This window comes from Crocodylus siamensis, chromosome 1, assembly GCF_052110815.1.
Source record: "Crocodylus siamensis isolate JL-2025a chromosome 1, ASM5211081v1, whole genome shotgun sequence".
NCBI classification, from domain to species: domain Eukaryota; kingdom Metazoa; phylum Chordata; order Crocodylia; family Crocodylidae; genus Crocodylus; species Crocodylus siamensis.
This window is the reverse complement of record NC_143395.1, coordinates 151236699-151255762: the sequence shown is the minus strand read 5'-3', so window position 1 is coordinate 151255762 and position 19064 is coordinate 151236699. Positions and strand designations below refer to the sequence as shown.

The following is a 19064-nucleotide window of genomic DNA, read 5'->3' as shown; positions in this document are numbered from 1 at the left end:
AACACTGCACAGCAGCCCCCGACACCCTTGGAAGAATCTCCAGGCACCTGGTTGAAAACTGCTTATGTTGACACAAAGGCTGCCTATACATGTACACATTGCTGTAATGTCACATGTTAAGCCCCCATGTATTTTTAAATCGTTGTAGAATGCTTTATCTATACCTTGTCAAAGGAAGTTTAGATAAAGCATCCTGTGGCCATTTTTAAATGCATGGGGGTTTAATACACATGATGCTGTGGCATTTTAATTAGAGCAGCTGCCTGGGAACCACTTTAATTAAAATACCTCCCCCCCCACACTTGTATATAGGCAGCGAAAGGTCATGGTGTGGTGAGCAGGCTACAGAAAGAGAGAGAGCCTGTCTACACAGCTTGAGAGAAGTATTTATTGTGCTGTGCAGCATTTCCCCCCTACTCAGACTGCATGGCATGGGTACTTCATAGCTGGGGTCTCAGGTGCAGCATGTAAGTGCCGGGGTTGGCTGGCAAGGCAGTACCTGCAGCGCATCTCCCTGAGCTGGTGTGAGCTGGTCCCCTCCATACTGAGAGCAGCCCAGCAGCCTGGAGCTCAGCGTGGGCTTAGCCTTCCCCAAGATCTGCTCAGCTTCTCAGACAGGGCTCACAGCCCATGCTCACTAAGGTGCTGCTCAGATACCAGGCTTGTCTGGGTGCCCCTACTCGAGCTGCAGCCAATACTGAACACTGCGGGGTCTTCCCTTCAGATTCACTTTCCTGCCAGGAGGCGGGACCAGGGCCTGGGTAGGCTGTGATGATGTGGAGAGGACAGAGGTCCCACTGGACTCAAGGGTGGGGCACCTGCCACACGACTGGGCCTCTAAAGTTAGACATACATACACAGATGCATGCACACAATGGACACAGATGTGCACAGACACACACACAAATACAGAGGCACACACTGGGACACACACACACAGATGTGCACAGACATGCACACAGACAGCTGTGTACAAACACAGATGCACACACAGCACAGGAACAAACAGATGCACGGATGTTCATACATGCACACAGATGGGCACATACGCATGCACACACACAAAGGTACATACAAGTATGCAGACACACAGACGTGAAGGCACATATGCACAAACACACACAGGCATGCACACGCACACAGAGACGCACAGGCACACACAAGAACAAACAGATGCACAGCCATGCACACGCAGATGTACATACACGTACGCGGATACATGCGCAGACATGCACACATGTACATGCATGTGTGCAGACCCACGCACACACGTGAGCACACGCGTATGCACAAGCACGCACAGATGGGTAGGCACAGACAGACACAGTTGCGACAGGAGCACCCGCCCAGAGGTGCGCGCACACCGCTGTGGGGACACACGAGCACGACCCGGCGGAGCGGCAGCGGGCCAGGCCCGCAGCTCCCGGCCCGGCCCATCCGCATCCGGGTCCCGCGCCAGGCCGCGCCCGCCGCCCCGCGCCGGAGCCCGCGCTCCCGGTACGTAGCGGGCGGGGCCCGGCGCCCCCTGCCCTCGCGGCGGCTGCGGCGGCGCTGAGGTGCTTTCCCGGGCAGCTGGAGCTGGGGGCCGTGTGTGGAGGGAGGGAAGGGAGTCACCCTGTGCCGCCTCCGGAGATTGCCCAGGCAACTCCTGTCACAGCGGCCCGCACAGCCCTGCGGCTGCACCTCAAAGCAGAAGGCAGTGGGAAGACGGGGCTTTTAAATGGAGACAGAAGCAGCAGCTTTAAAATCCAGGCCAAGGGGTGAGGGGCGAGTTCAGTTTTCCTTGAGGCTAGCGACCACACGTTCGTGAATGCGCTTTTGGGAATGGGTGGTGGTTGACTCCTTGGGTAAATCTGATCTCTTGGATTAGATCACCTCAAATAGTTGGGAGACTTCTCTGCAAGCTTTCGGGTTTAAATGCCCTTGGTCAGGCAGAGGACAGGTCTGCAGTTGGTCTGTGCTCTTCCTGGATGGCAATGCCCATTCCATTTTGGTAATATGCATTCAATTTAGGACCTCCAGGGAGTGAGGTATTAGAAAAAGGCATGTTAGCCTGTTTTAATGCACGTTAGCGAAAGTGCGTGGGGTTTTTGTGACGTTTGAATCGGCATTAAAATAGGCAGCTGTGCATTAAAGCGCATGTGGAGGCACACCCGGTGGTGCTGAGGTTGCATGGAAAAAGAGCCCCACCGCTCTGCAGTGCTACGGCTAGGTGTCTGGTATAGGGACAGACGAAAGCAGCTACCTACTGACCAAAGTGGGTGGGTGTGCAGTTCTGTTCATACAGTTTGCCAGTAGGGTCTGGCCCACCATGACCTGATTTGGCAAAAACTGATGCATAAACTAAAGCAAGCAGAATGAGGGCCATGTTAACACCCCTCCGAAAATTTCTGTAGGACTGGAGCCTGCCTTGGTGATAATAAATGGTACATGGGTATGAGGTAGTCATTATCTGAAGGTGTGACAGCTTAAAGCTCAGATAATTGTGGGAAAACAAACAACATGGGTAAAAAAACAGGCACAAAATAACCCATGGAAACAAAATGCAGCATTAAGGTTACAAGCAAGCTTCCCATTGCCAAACACAAGCACATAAATGCAAAAGGACACATATGCAACATTGAAACCATGGATGATAAGGCAACATTGAACTCTTATTGCCTGTCTTCCAGTATTCATGAGTCCACTAGATTTAGGTGGTACCTCATTATGTGTGATGTGCTGGTTGTTATGTTACAACCTTAGATTTTTATGTTTTCAGAAAATAGTTGGGATAGAGATGGGGGGACAGAGTTTTAATTGTACTTTTTTTTTTTGGTGTTTGTGTCTGCAGTTTCAGAAAACCAGAGAAATGTTCCACTCTGAAAACAAAGGACTGGTCCTGGGCATCATGGCAGGGGCTGCTGCTGCAATGAGTTTCTTCTTGATTTGGTATCACAAGGTCCGAAAACCTCGGGCATCTATACATTTGCCTGCGTTTCTGGATTTCGACAATGGGTTTCATTTTGTGGGCTTACAGAATGAAACTCACAGTGAATCAGGAACCTTAATGACCTTACATGGAAGACAGCTACAGGTGCTGGAGAAATTGAATGACCTAGTAATTAGTGTGGAAGAATTGAAGAGAGAGATAAAGTTTCTTAAAGAAGCTATTCCAAAATTGGAAAAGCTTGTTCGAGATGAACTCCAAGGGAAGGCCAGTGCTCACAGAATTAGCCCTTTGCACAGAGCAACAAAAAAGAGAAAAGCAGAGACAGCTCCTGGTATACCAGACAACACGAGCTCTGAGGCAGAAAGTGAAGGAGGGTGAGTCTTTAAAATAATGAATATGCAAAACAACTTAAAATATCTATGCGGACAAAAGAAGTGTCAGTGTCACCACACATGTAAGGTTGTTATGTTCTGTATGCAATAGTCTAATGTACTTATGTGTACTTGTTACACATTCTGTTTCTCAGGATTCAGGAAAAGCTTTCCAAATGATTACTGTGTGATTTGCAAAGCTTGCTTAGTGATTTGCCTGAGGCAGTGTTGCCAACTCTCATGATTTTTGGCATTGTTCTTAAAGTCTGCACCTATATATAAAAGAAAGAGCCACGTTTTTCACATTACTGAAGCATAGACTTTAAGAACAACACCAAAAATCATGAGATTTGGAAATCTGTAGTGGTACTGTACGTACCTCTGACCAGGAGAAAAGAGGTGTGCCTGTAAGCAGAGCCTGTACAAAACCAACCCCCTCTTGCATTCAGGATCTGTCCTTTAATTGTATCTTTGCACAACTGCATTCAAGAACTCATGCCATTTTTACTTCTGCCTGGTCAAAAACTCACCAAGACATTTTTCTGTTGATAAGTTCCATTTTGTCAAAATTGAAATTTTCCATAGGCATGTATGTTGACTTCAACAACATTTCATTTAGGAAAAAGAAAGCCATTTATAGGGATGGAACATTGCATTGTTTTGTTTCAAACTGTATTTTGATTTTGTCAAAACAAAAACTTATGATTGACTCAAAATTCTTTTGAAACATTTCTTTTTAAAATTAAAAAAAATTAATTCTCATGCAGGATAAAAAAATGCTGAAATTGAGGACTTTCCTGTAAAACAGAGATTGTAGTCCCCACTGAACTCTACTCATAATCTTGTTTTGGAAGAATCCTAAAACACCACAATTTCAGCTGGGATGGGTAATATAAACTCTGTCAGAAATTTGTCACTTATTCCTGGATCATTCTTTATGGGCATTTTGTAGTGCCTGGCACTTTATATGTTTTGCATTTCGAGGACTTTACAAATGCTGTTAATTGTGTGCTTCGTTCTCCCTTGCTGGAGAGGTGGTGATGTTGTTTTCTCAGTGCTTCTGCCTTCTTGGAGATACAGAATCTGACCTTTAGTTTATGATCTCAAAATAACCCTTGAAAATACCATTGTCACTGGGATAGCAAAACTTAGAAAAAAGCATTGAAAACCTTTCTCTCTCTGCCTCGTGAGTGGGAAAGATATATCTTGAAGAAATCTATAAATCTTTTCAGGCAAGTATTCTCATGGAGTAATATGCTAAACTTCATACTTTAGTTTTTAAAGGTATTCATTTAGTAAAAGTCAATACAAAGTGATATTCAGCTATATAGGCTATCAGTGGTATGATGGCAAAAGTTCTGGAATTCTGTGTATGGTTTAAAAATGTTTTTAGCATGGAAGCTCTTTAAATCTTGTTTGAGATGCAGAAGAAAATATTGTCACAGAATCTCTAGGAAAGCTTTATTTATGCATTTTTCCTTGATCAGTGACTTAGTGGCATTAAATTTGATTAACTGAGTCATTTTGTTAACAGATATTACATACTTTTGTGTTTATCTGAAGGCTACTAATGCTGAGTTTATAACTTGAATATTGAAAATTACACTATATGTTCCATTATAAAAACTTGTTGGTGTAAGACACCCTTGTTGTTATGGTTAAATACTGATATATTACCCAGTTGTATTTTAAGCCATATGTAGGGTAATTTGGCAATGAAGTTAAACAAGTTCCTAATTTTAATTGCATCAGATCATGCCATTGAAATTAATAAAACTTGACAGGTTGCAACGGTGGGCGGATGAGAATAGGATGGGGTTTAACACTGATAAGTGCAAGGTGTTGCACATGGGGAGGAAGAACCGGCACCACACTTACAGGTTGGGAAACTCCCCTCTTGCCAGCACGGAGACGGAAAAGGATCTTGGAGTCGTCATTGACTCCACGATGAACATGGGCCGGCAGTGTGGGGAGGCAGTCAAGAAGGCCAACCGTACCCTGTCATGCATCTACAGATGCATCTCGAGCAGGTCCAGGGAGGTGATCCTCCCCCTCTATGCGGCACTGGTCAGGCCGCAGCTGGAGTACTGCGTCCAGTTCTGGGCGCCGCACTTCAAGAGGGACGTGGACGATATGGAAAGAGTTCAGAGGAGGGCCACTCATATGATCAGGGGTCAGCAGGGCAGGCCTTATGAGGAGAGGCTATGGGACCTGAACCTGTTTAGCCTCCACAAGAGAAGGTTAAGGGGGGACCTTGTGGCCTGCTACAAACTGGTCAGGGGGGATCAGCAGGTATTGGGGGAGTCCCTGTTCCCCCGTGCGCTGCCAGGAGTGACCAGGAATAACGGTCACAAGCTGGCGGAGGGTAAGTTTAGATTAGATATTAGGAGGCGCTACTTCACAGTCAGGGCGGCTAGGGCCTGGAACCGGCTTCCAGGGGAAGTGGTGCAGGCTCCTAGCCTGGGGATTTTTAAAAGGAAGTTAGATGAGCACCTTGCCGGGGTCATCTGACCCCGGTGCTCTTTCCTGCCAAGGCAGGGGGTCGGACTAGATGATCTACCTAGGTCCCTTCCGACTCTAGCTACTATGAAACTATGAAACTATAATATGACATAAGCACCTATGTATTTAAGTTGGGGCATGTACTAAAGTACATACCTTGCTGAGATGGAGGTTAGGACAGACTGTTTCTTCATTTGTTTCTCTATAGTCTAGCACAGTGGTCTCCAAAGTGGGGTGCGCACAAGACGATCCATTGGGGTGTGGGAAGAAAATATTAGAACTTCTATTTATATGTATATTTATATAAATATACATATATTGGGGGTGCATGCTCAAAAATTTTTTACTGATGGGGTGCACAATCAAAAAAGTTTGGAGATCACTGGTCTAGCACACCATTTGGGAGATGATGTAAAAATTATGAATAATGATGGTGGTAAGGTCAGCAAGATTGTTACAATTGTAACTACAAAGGAGAAAAGATCGTATCAAAAGCAGGATAGAGTAGTAATATGCACAGTGCAACTTTTTTTATGCAAATAACTCAGTATTATGATTACCAATCTCATTTGATATAAATAAATTAAACACAAATACTCAGATCAGACATGGCTACTCTCACATTCTGTCACTGTTTTTGGATTAACTCAGGCTGTCCACAAAATAACTCGTTTGTGTCCTGAGCAATAGCATCCTGATTGTCTTGTTCTTTAGGTTTTTCCTATTGTTGGTGTTGTAGTTATTGTCATTTTATTTAATTTTTATGTATAGATTTTTTTACTCCTGTCAGAATATCTTTGACACCCAACCAACTGTTCAAAGATCTTGGTCTTTGAAATCACAAGCCACTTAAGAAGGATCAGCAGAGGAGGCAGGTTGTGTTATGGAGCTACCTGTCCAAAGGAATGACTGCAAAATCTGTCTTGGATACACTGATGCAGTGTTATTAGAGAGGAGGCAGAGGAATCCCACTGTCAACTCTGTACAGGAAAATCAGAAGAAATCAAATATTTCTGAGGTTGGGTGTTGAAAGATACTCACAGAGAAGTACGTGAGAGCCTGGCTGTTGTAGGCAAACAGCTTGCAAAAATGTTACCCAGGAATATTGTCCATGATCTAAAGAAAGACCAGTTTTATGATCTATTTGGGAGTTTTCTGAATTTCTGAAACTATTTGTGCTTCTTTTGGATGTATTTTTAAAAGCATGTCTATGCTTACCATGGAAAGAAAGTTCACCAACACCAAGTTTTAAGCAAAACCAGTCAACAGGCATCCTAAAACAAAATTCTTACTATACATTTCCAGTTTCTTAGAGGTTTCTTGTTTGATCAAAATACCATGAGCCAGCCCGGACTCTAGCCCTGTTTCCATCCTACGGCTTAATAGTTTGCAAGCTCCAAAAACCAAAACTGTTGCAATATTTCCTTGTTCTCTCCCATCTATATGTATTTAACTATTGCTTCTGATAGATTGTAAGAGGTCTTTCTATTCTTAGTTTATATAGTGAAGTGAAAAATAGCAGGCTGCTCTATACATGAGAATGATTAAAGTTTTATTGCCGTTGTACTTTAATTGTGTCCAACTGATAAGACAGGGTGTAGAGAGAGTCTTTATGTTATCATCATTATCCTCAATCCAACCCCTTGCCTAAATAAGGATCACCCCTATCCAAACCATCCCATATAACCATAACCTAAACTCTATTTAAGACTATGTCCTGCTTCTATAAAATGTTGTCAATATATGCTGCAGAGGTCTGGGGGAGGGGAAAAGCTTGGGGGGCTTGTTTTTTGAGGGGATTTTTTTTCTGCCTTTAACTTTTCAGAGTAAAACTCATCTGAATATTCTGGTTTGAAAGCCTACTCTTTTTCAGCTCCAGTTCAGGTTCTGGTACATCTTTAGATCTTTGAACAGTCCTTTGTGAAGCCAACCAGCATTCTTATTTTTCAGGTGTTTTTCCTCCCTTAAATTAATGGGAAAGTAGTTCTTCCCAAGTACTTGCTGCTCATAGAGAAAGTGGTATCCCTTGTGGAAAAATTAAGATTTCCTGTTTTCATTACTAAATATGATGCTGCATTATATATTTTATTTTGTTTTAAAAACTAATTCCAGTAATTTTTGTTACTGGTATTTTAAAAAGAATCATTGGAACTTTCCCTTCAAGCATTGTAGAATTGTACTTGCATTTTAAATGAGATTTTTCATTTGTGTTGACTTTTTCCTTGAGCTATCCATGATCTTTCTTGTTTGTTTTTTTCCTCTCAGAGAATCCTTCAGTATCACAGTTCATCCTTAGACTGATTCTTATTAGGCAGCATAAGAGATAAGACCCTGCCTACAAAAGCAAACTAATGAATGTATTGATGTTTCACTATATTTAGGAGTGTTACATCTGCTAGTGTATTGCCTAAATGCCCACTGCATTTAAGTCCTTCTGTTGTTTCTCAGAATCTTTTTTTGGTTTTTAATAACCCCCACAAAAGTATTCCCAACCAGCCAACTTTGTTCTTATCAGAAAATGCCATTGGCTCACTGTGTGCTGACTCTTCCAAATAATCAATGTATACATTGTCTCTGATCCCTGACTACCAGGACGTTCTGTTATTACCCTTATTCCACCCTGCAGTTCACAACCAGTTTTTAACTGCTTGTACAAGTAAGCAAAAGTCACATTATACTCCTAGAAATCCTCGTTTATAAAAACCCTTGCAAAGACGTACACTTGAGTGATAATTGCTGTCAAAAACAGGCACAGTTAAAACACATTTTTTCATTTCAAGAGGTACATAAGAAAATATGAATATCGGGTTGCATATATATTTTATTAAAGATTGGTTACTACGTTTATGGCAGGTCTTATACTCAGTTATTTAGTGGTTTTCCTTTTATTGTTTGATACAACCTTTTGCAGGCTAAAATCAAGTAAGTTGCCTAGGAGCTGTCATATTAGTTATGACACTTTCAGAAAACCATAATGAATCTTCATCTTTTTTTTAAGGAGACTTTTCTTTATATTTAGTCTCTTTTGGATCTATTACAACATGTGTATCTACTGTATGCAGTCAAGTTGTAGCATGAAACCTTGTAACATGCATATAATTTTAGAGCAAGTATCCCGCAAAAGCCTGCTAACTTCCATTGTTGAAATCAATTACAGCTAATCTAAGTTTCATGAGAAAATATCTTTATTTATTAGTTCATTTTGAAAATCTGCATTCTCTTCTTGGTGGGTAATGCTTTCATACTGAAAATATTTAATATATAAGAGAGATAGGGAGGAGATTAGCTAATGAGTAAATTCCTAAGTAATTTAAAACAAAAAATAATAGATCTTGGTCCCCAGTCCTGCGATTTGGGGTCATGAGGCAGAGCAGCAGAGGTGGTCTTCTGTGTTCCAGAAAACATTTGAAGCCTCCTTCCAGATTCTTGCCAAAAGCTTGCCAAAAGCTGCTAGTTGATCTAGCTGTAAATGAGTACATAATCTTTTAGGCTTGGGAGTCAGTGGTGGCTGGACATGAGGCTAGCTGTATTGCTCCCTTGTATGCTGTTCGCATAGACACCAAAGTTTCTTAACCAAGCTTGCCTGATGGGCCTTTAGGCTCGGGCGTACTTTTGACTCAAGCCCTGTAAATGATTAAACTGATGCCTAACCAAGTACTCAAGTAACCCTGTGGACATTCATTTTAGTGAGAGCTACTAACATGGATAAAGTTAAATGCACATAACTCTTCATGGGATCAGAACCATAGATTGTGTTCTCTTTGAGATATATGGTTTTGGGACAACTAATTTCTGTGCCTTTATCAGAAAATGATGTAAGCCTCAAGCCAGGAGAAGATTTTAAAAGTTCTATACTTTGGATTGTAGATCAGACTTCCCTTCTGACAGTTGTATAGGTTCCAAGCTCCTTGGTCAATCACCTCATTGCTTCATGACCCCTTTTAAAAAAAACCAGAATAGTCATATAATACCCAAATTTGTGTGTTCCCAAATTGTAGGGAACATACAAATTAGGTCTGGAAGTGTCCTCTAGAAGTTGGCTAGTCCATCCCCTTTTCCCAAAACAGGATCCAGTTATACCTAAACCTTTCCTGACTGGTTTTGTCCAGTATGTTCTTTAAAATCTACTATGATAAAGATTCCACAGCCTCCCTTCATAATCTATTCCAGTCATTAACTCACTTTACAGGTACAAGATTTTCCTACTTCTTTTTTTGCCTATAGCAGACAAGAACTTTTTATAACCTTCATGCCCCACTCTGCCCCAGCTGGGCAGCCCCAGCCCCAGCCCCAACTCCACTCCCATACTAGGTGGGCCTCGATCTGCCCCCCACCCTCACTTTCCCTTATCCCCCCCCCACAAACTTACTGGCTGGACACTGCTCTCCAAGTTACCAGGCTGCATGCTTGCCCATGGCATTTATCAGTGATGTTATTGGCTATACAACTCAAAAAAAGCCAATTGCCAGTAATGTCAATTTTTCTTTTATTGGTGCAGATCTGATATGGACTGATACATCAGTGCACCTCTCCTCTATATATAACTTGTGTAAGGGTGCACAAATGCAAGGAATGGAGATGGAGATATTGTGCATGTCAATATTAATATAGCCTAAGAGAGTGATTTTTTTCTTGACAACTTTTTGAGTCCAAAGGAAATGATGTGCATATTCCTGATTCTTTTCCAGCCTTCTGTATCTTGCCCTCTTCCCCTTCCTCTAACACACACCAGGGAGTGGCATGTGAAAGATGTTATATGGATTCATGCAGTATGCTCCGACTTTAGGACGTTATTCTTCCTTGATGTTTTTATGTTCTTGATGAAATTTATTCAATCTTAGAATAACCACAAGAAAATATTACTCAGCTGTGAAACAGTTATTTCCAAATGAAGCTCTGAATGCATTTATCATATGACCTATCTGCATTTCATATTTAGTAGTGGCAGGTTTATACATCACCCTTTTGGAGTTCTCTGGTGGTACTAGCTTTGAGTGGCTTGCATGCAGCTCAGCACATTTTTCTTGTTACAATTGTCCATGTCTCAGGAAAGACAAAGTTCTTAGAACCAAAAATGTTTTTTAAAGAAGTGAAGACATATTTCCACTTCTTGCCCTTAATTGGGTGACCAGGACCTTGAAAAATCAATTCTTTTTTGTACATAAAACTTATTTAAACTGTAGGACGTATATGATGTCATGCTGAGTAACTCTTAAATCTAGTTTTATTGTTCACAATATTATGCAGGAACTTATAGTTCCAATTACATTTACTGTTCAATTATTTCTGCTTTGACATTTTCTAGCTCCTAACTTTTTCTGCTGCTTGTTATACAAGGTTTTAATAGGTACATGGAAGTACACAGTGGATGTGTTTACACAAGACGCTTTATTGTGCAGTAGACTAATCTACTGCATGGTAAAGTGTCACTATTAAACAGTTCACTAGGCTACTGCACAGTAAAATAGGCTAATGTGAAGTTATCTACTACCTGAAAATACAGGTAGTAAATTAACTGTGCATTAGCTACTGCATAGTAGTGCACATGTAGCTGCTGGCCAGGAGCAATTTGCTCCCAGGCAGCTCAGGCAGCAGGGGGCCCACTGCTGCCTGGCTAAGCCTCATGTGGCAGGAGCTGTCTCCCTGCCACATGGGGATCAGGACTGTCCTAATCCCCACATGGCTGGGAGAGCTGTCCTGGAAGCCAGGACTGCTGCATCCCAGCTGAGCAGGGATCGGGTCGGGACCCAATCCCAGTGTGACTGGGAGGGGATGCTGCCTGGCAGTCGCATGGGAATTGGAAGGGTCCTGATCCCCACATGGCTGGGAGAGGCATACCTACTCAGACCAATCCCCACTTGGCTGCCAGGCAGAGTCCCCCTTGGGGCACCTCTCCTGGCCACATGGGGATTGGGTCTGATCTGCATATAGCTGGGATGCAGCAGTCTCAGCTGCTGGGACAGCTCTCTCCACCCACATGGGGATTGGGGTCTGCCCTAATATCAGAGCAAGGCAGGGAAGCAGGACCATCCCTGATATCATCTGCTTCAGCTGGAAGAACATTTGCTCCCAAGCTAGCACACATGTAGACCCTTCCCCCAGTGGCAATTTAATGCTCCTTTTTTAATGTGCAGTAAGTTTACTGTGCATTAATAGCACATGTAGATGCACCCAGTGTTCATTGAAGAAATAAGTGTTATACTCAAAGTGCTGTCTACACTGCCCGTTGTGGTTTCTACTAATATTTACATAGTCTCTTGTACAATAAATGTTTAAAACATACTTTTGTGCTTTTTCTGCTTGTGGTAATGTTTTGGAGAGTTTTCTGTTTGGTAGCAAATACATTTTAAAGTATTATATCTAAAGATTGTTTCTTAAGCACAAGTTGTTAGTTTTTTCCAAAAAGAGTACAAAATGTTAGATTTTCTTGTTTGTATTTACCCACCTAAGTAAATAGCTACACTGTCAAGGGTTCTGAACATCCATTGGCATCAGTCACTAGTATCTCCTGGGTCCTTAGTACTTCAGTAAATTAAAGTACTTGCTTATCTGTTGCATTCTTCATTAATTATGTTTTGTTCAGGGCTCCTTCAGTAGAATCAACTAACTGGTATAATTAATTTGACCTCTTTTACAGGGTCATATAATCCAATTTTTTGAATGCACAGATATATTAATTGCACTAATCATATTACTTAGCAGGCAAATAGCATTTGTTATCTTTAAAACATTTTGTATTTGTGCAACATTCCTATATGGTTGGTTAGTATTTTCACCTCCTTTTCACAGCCAGGGAACCAGATGATTTGTTCTAGGCCAAACAGCTATTATTAAAAACAGATTTAGAATTCTCAAAATTCCTGGTCTAGTGGATAGTGCTTAGTTAGGAGTTCAGGGGTTGGCAGCATTTTCCAGCAGTAGGTCAGAATGACCCAGCTCATGCCGTAGGCAGGTTGGAGTTAGGACCCAGCCACTGCTGCTTCTCTCTGCTGCCCAGCCATAGCATGGCATGCGTGAAGTGTCCAGCTGCAGTGTGACAGTACATGCAAAGCCTTCTTCCACCAACCATTGCTGAAGCCTGTGCTCTACAGGCTGGATCCAATGACTCTGTGGGCCAGATTGGCTGTAGGTTGCCAACCCCTGCACTAGACTATATCTGTTTCTGATTAGGAATTGTGTTCTGCAGGCTCATAAAAAAAATCCAGCAAGAATCTTTATGAAACTTAACTGTGGTTCTGTGTTAGTGATAGTGTTCAGTTTAGAATATGAACACAAACTTACCCTGAACATAGCCAAATATCTTTAAAGCTGGGAAAGTGACAAAAATTGTTAGTTACAGTGTCCAGTGACATTTTGTTGGTATTTTTAGAATAGGTAATGATTGTTTCTGTGTTTTAGTTATATTACAGCTCACACTGACACTGAAGGAGAATCTGAAGAAGAAAAGGGCAGTGTTATTTCATCTGGAGCCACTGTTGTGAGATCAGAAGAAGAAACAAAATTAGCAAATCTTCTACAGAATGTGGACCGTTTTCATTGTGGTTCAGTTGATGATAAAAAGAAGAGCTTCAGGCTGTTACTTGAGAAAAAGGAACAGGTATTAAGTGATAAGTGTCCCAACACTAGTTTCATAGTGCTGTCTTGGGTTCAGAACTGTACATGTCATCCTTTGAACTCTTTGAAATGTAAGGAGTAGGGACATCTAAAATATAGATTACTTTTTCATATGTCCTTCAAAAGATGTCCTTCAAATTCTTTGAAAGATCTTCAGTCTTTTATTAACGTAGCGGTAAGGCTTAAGTGTTTTCTGTTTTACCCAGGTTAAACTGAATAAAAGCTCTATATAGTAAAAGCTCTTCATGAAGAGACTTGTCACAGACTTTAGAGGGTTGAAACAATTCTTTCTGATTTAAATTTTATCTGCATGGAAAACTCCTATATAGACTTAAATAAGGATCAAACCATCAGAATTGTAAAGGTGTTTAACAAGGGTTTATATAAATGGCACAATGAAAATTTGCAAAGACAAATCCACTGAGGTCTGTGCCTCATGATAGTTTTATAAACTGAGCCTCTCTGTAAAGCTAAATAAAGAGTTGTTATTTTTGTGCAGTTTTTAAAAGCATCATATAAAGTGCAGTAGGAAGTATATGATAATCTCTTAACATTGAGAGGATGGTTTGAAAAATAAAACAAGGAAAGTTAATCATTTTCTGTTCTGTGCTCTAGAACTTCTTTAGTTAAGCTTGACCCTTCAGCCCTTGTGCACAACAAATTTCTGGTGAGCCTTTTCTGTATAGTAATCAATGCTGTGGTTAATAGTTTCTTTTGATCTGACAGATATTAATGGTTCTGATGATATTCTTCATTTAAGTGAAGGAAATATCTTTCTTGCTGGAAATATAGACAGATGAACAACTATGCTGTATTAAAAGCAGGCAGAGGCCTTACCATGGTTCCACTAAATCTACTGTAACTTGTTTGTCTATCTGTTCTGTGGTAACCGAAAACTAAACAGCCATGATTTTTAATTTGGGGTAAATGACCAAAGTTTTACTTCACTTACTCCAGAGATTAAGTAGCCAGACTAAACAGTTACACTAGATCATCTGACATGTACCTGTATGTGGAAAGTACCCCTTACTCTTTATAGCAACATAATTGTTTTGTCTGTCCATGGCAGCAGCTGTGATATTTACTGGTTGTGAGTTAATGCTGCTTGTTTTATGTATAAAAGAAAATAACCTATTAAATGTTTGCATTACGCAATTTATTAGATTAACTTTTTATTTGTAAAAATGAACAGTTCTGAAAGGCTGCTTCATAAAATAAAAGTTTTATATGTGTGTTTTCCACCAAGTTTTCCTATATTTTTCCTATATTTTTAATGTAAATTATGTTTATGGTCAAATTAGTGGTCCAAAATCTAATATATCTGGTTCCTTTCTCTCCTTACAGTATGGGAAACATGCAAGGTTTCTTTGGAGACTGGCACGAGCTTACGGGGATATGTTCGAGATGACTACTGATGTCGAAGAAAAGAAGAAATATGTTGCAAATGGTAGGTGGAGTAGAAAAAAACCTCCTTCAAGAAAATGAATTTTGATGGTGGTAGAAAGGCGTTTACTGTTAGTGGCATTTTCGCCAAAGTCTTTTAGTCCAACCGGTTTTACAATCTGGTTTTATAATGATGGTGCTTTGACCTTAATGCAAATAGTTTGTAGTTTGGCATCAGTTACTTTGTTACCCTCGATTCAGGAGAGGTCCAGAATTTGTTTAGCAGGGTTCTTGCCAGTAATGATTTGAGTACATTGGCTCCAATCAGTGCTGTAGACCTCTTACTTTAATAAGAATCATACTGACATGACATTTTAAAAAACTGTGTGATAACAACTAAATATGAAAACAAAGCCAAGATTTTTTTTCCCTTCAGAGCAAAAGGGAGGGTCCAGTGTTTCCTTCTTCTGACTGAAGCTCCACACCACAGTAACTCCCTCTGTGTGTGATGAAGGTCAAACCTGGTGCTCTCTTGAGCCTGTGAACACTGTACTTCAGAAGCATTCTAAGGAATGACAGAGCTGAACATGCTTCATCTGTTGTGTCTCAGCCTGTCTCTGTAATGTCTTCTTCTTGATGTCCTGTCGTCAGTTTTATCTGAGCATGGTCAGAATTGAATTTCTGATATTTCTTCTCCACATCTCCTTTCCTCTGTCAGTTTGGAAAATTCTGCCATCCCTTTCATCACTGAAGTCTTCACTTTGGGGTCATTCTCATCTGCTCTCTCTCCCGTGTCCTGCACATTCAAGTTATGTCCAGCTCCAGCTGCTACTTGTCCAGTCTCTAGAATCTTCCTTGCCAAGTCTGAAAGTTCTCGCTTAAGCCCTTTTCATCCTGACTACAGCAAAATACTCCTCTTTTGCCTCTGATATTCACATTACTGTCTTCCAATCTCTACAACACACTGCCATTAAAATAACCCCCCTTGGCTGTCTCCTGAAGAACATTTACTCCTTCATCTGACTTTCTTCTTCTCTACAGCAGTGGTTCCCAACCTTTTTTTTTAACGTAGCCCAGCAGGAGTGGGACAGGGCATGCGGACCTAGCTACCTTCTGCCCAGGGCTCCCCTACCACCCAACTTTAGCCCTAGAATCTTAGTTGTGACCCTGGAAGCTGCTCACCGGGGCAGACAGACGGGGGTCTGAGTGAGTGCTTGTGTTATGACCCAGCAGCCAACCCGCCATAGCCCGGTAGCAGGCCGTGGCCTGGTGTTTGGGAACCCCTGCTCTACAGCATCACATTTAAACTTCTGTTTACTGCCTTTATGGCCCTATTTGCTTATTTTTGGACTCTGCCTTTCTCTACTCACCTACCTTTGTTTTGTTCATGGACTTCCATCAAATCCCTCTGCTCTTCCAGTGATGTCAGCTTTGAACACCTGTTTGTCAGTTTCTCACACAAATGCCTTATTTCATGTTCCTTTTATTATGGCATGATCTTCCTGGGAGAGTCCGCAAGGATCTCTCTGTACTTTCAAGTCTTTCTGGAGAATCATCTCTGTCTTAACATCAGTTAGTAACTTTCTTATAGTAATTATTTTGTGTCAAAAGTAATTTGGCTATGACTAATATGACCTTTTCATATAATTATTCTCTTTGTTTCCCTGCTCGTTTGTTGACATAGCTGCGTGTCCACTGTGACCTCCTTGGTGTTAGGGTAATCTCTTCTTTGTATCAGAAGTGACTAGCATACTAGCACACTGTGGAATTTTAGAAATAGATAATACATTTGTAACAATGTGCCCAGGTCATCGTTTCTTTGCTGCTGCTTATGATTAGTTTTCATATTAGTTGATAAGAGATCATAATAAGAACATAAGAAGTGCTGGACTGAGTCAGAAGAGGGTATCCTGCCTCAGTGGCAGAGAGTGTGTACTAAGTGGAAGAATATTTAAGCAGGGCAAAATTAGTATGGCATGGAAATCTCTGAAAGAGCGGAGGAGTACAGAGTGCTTGCTAGATACCCAGGTAATCAGCAGTGTCGCATCATAGTCTTCTGAGTTATTTATGAATCGTGAAACAGCTGGGGGAATTCTGAACCGTAAAGTTTCTTGCAGTATTTTTCATTTTTTTCTTTTGGAAGTGGTGCAGAGAGAATTGCTTTTAAAGGGGATTTGGCAATAACTTGTGTTTTTTCATTCCAGCTGGTTGGAGGGCTATTTATGTTTCCCTTTGTTTTTATAAAGTTAATTTGTAATACAGAAAGGACCATGTGGCTTAATTGGTTACAGATGAACCTCTGGAAACATTAATTTTATCATCTAGACTCCTTACTCAAGAGTGTAAATTTGGTTAACTCCCTTAATTTTTGTATTTTTCAGTCAAAAGCAGAACTTAGTTGAAACTGTCTTGATTGCATCTGAATTGAAATACCTTCTAATAGGGAAAGTATAACAAGTCTATGCAAGTGTTATGAATCCATAATGTTATGAAACCTTTCTTAATGTTTATGTGGAAAGACGAACTTTGCTTTATATCTACAGTATATTATCTAACTGCTTAGTTCTAAGATGAAGAAAAGTACAATAAATCCTTTAGAGTATCTTTTTTACTTTTTACAGGAAAAATTAGTGCTGGAAAAGCTATTCAGTTGGATGCCATGAGTGCTGAAAGTCACCAGTGGTAAGTTTGCATAATGGAAAAATAATGTTTAGATTAGTGTTCTCTGAGAGTTATATCTCTTCACCAATAAATCAAACAACACCCCACCCTCCCACCAGCTAAAATCAGCTGTAGACCCATCACTACAGGCTCCATACTTTACTGTTGTAGATGATTGATTGGATCAATTATCAGTTCATTTTTTGTTATTTGATATGGTTATTTACACAGCGTTATGAAGTTGCAGCTAATAATTACATTAAAATAGTTTGTGAAATACTTAGTATACCACCTGAAACCTCCATGTGTAATGTAATTCTGTTGGTGTAGGACTTAAATTGGGTGAATGCCTATAAAAAATTAAAACTCCTTCCGGATCCCCAAACGAAGACATTTTCACCATTATTCCCAAATGTTAATTTTTCCTCTACAGTATAACAAAAGAAGCTGTGAGGACAGGCAGGTCTTGCAGAATTAACAGAAGGTCAAAACATTTGGATTTTGGTGGAACAAAGGTGGAAGCATACTCTGGATTTAAGAACCCCTCACTTGAAAAGCTGCACTGCCAACCCATTGCTATTTAAAAGAGAGGAATCATTTGTTTTAGTCTTGCACTGATCTCAGCTGTCATCAAATCACACAGAGAGAGTTGATCTCTTAAGTGACTTATTACATCTGTTCTTTGTGGTCAGCACTACTGCCAACTGATTTCCAGGTTCAGTTTAAGTTACTGAATTCAATCAATAAGAGATGTAAGTATTTGTGTTCCTTGTGAGAAGTGCCACACAGGGAATCATCAGCCATTACATTCTGTGTTTGCAGATATTTTCTATAGTTTTATATTTTAAAATGCATTTCTTTTTCCCCTATGACTTTATAAGAGTCCTAGAAATATAGGGCTGGAAAGGATCTTAATAGATCACCAAGTCCAACCCCCTACTTAAGGAAGGATCATTCCTCTCTAAACCATTCCAGTCACTCATGTGTTTTTCTAACCTACTCTTAAAAATATGCAAGAATGTAGATTCCATTACCTCTTTAGGTATCTGTTCCAATGTTTAAGCACCTTCATAAGTAGAAAGTTCTTCCTAATATCCAACCTAAATTTACAACCTTTTTATCATTTTATGAGTATTTCTCATCCTGCCCCCTGTGGCCACAGAGACCAGTTAAATGACAGAGACATGAATGTGGGTAGGAGAACACTTTTCACAGAAGATCTATTTCTGATTTCGCAATCTTCATGTTCCAGGGTAATCTACCCTGGAATGCCTTCAGAAGACAGGCCTGGAAACAAAAATGTATAATCTTATTGGACACTAAATACGAGGGATTAAACAATGACATTGACTTTATGGCTTCTTACACTTTATGTACATTCTCTGCTAATCTTGCAGCACTCCAAAAGGGAAAATGGCTTTCTTCCATCTTGAATGGTCTTGCTTTTCTACTAGTCAGGTTATCCTTTCTACTGCACTTATCTTGTCTTTTAGCTACTTCTGATAATGTCTGTCTGCTTTTATTTTGCATGCCACTTCCATTCCTTTTTTTAAAAAAATTATTTATTTTTTAGTTAAAAAAATAATTTTGCAGCCTGTTTT

The 19064-nt window shown here is 40.6% G+C and overlaps 1 protein-coding gene across 3 annotated transcripts in view; it reads left to right on the top strand.

The window, feature by feature from the left end:
• Positions 1 to 1325: 1325 nt before the first annotated feature.
• Positions 1326 to 19064, top strand: part of RMDN2 (regulator of microtubule dynamics 2) — a 70160-nt gene continuing 52421 nt past the window's right edge. The window contains exons 1-5 of one of the 3 annotated variants that reach the window (XM_090045453.1): positions 1326 to 1497; positions 2834 to 3306; positions 13204 to 13402; positions 14764 to 14866; positions 17424 to 17484. In XM_090045453.1, coding sequence (XP_089901579.1) covers positions 2852 to 3306; positions 13204 to 13402; positions 14764 to 14866; positions 17424 to 17484 — 818 coding nt within the window. In that variant the 5' untranslated portion in view covers positions 1326 to 1497; positions 2834 to 2851. Of the gene's footprint in view, positions 1557 to 1604; positions 1761 to 2833; positions 3307 to 13203; positions 13403 to 14763; positions 14867 to 17423; positions 17485 to 19064 lie in introns of those variants that run through there. The other 2 variants (XM_090045460.1, XM_090045470.1) reach the window with 2 other exon arrangements.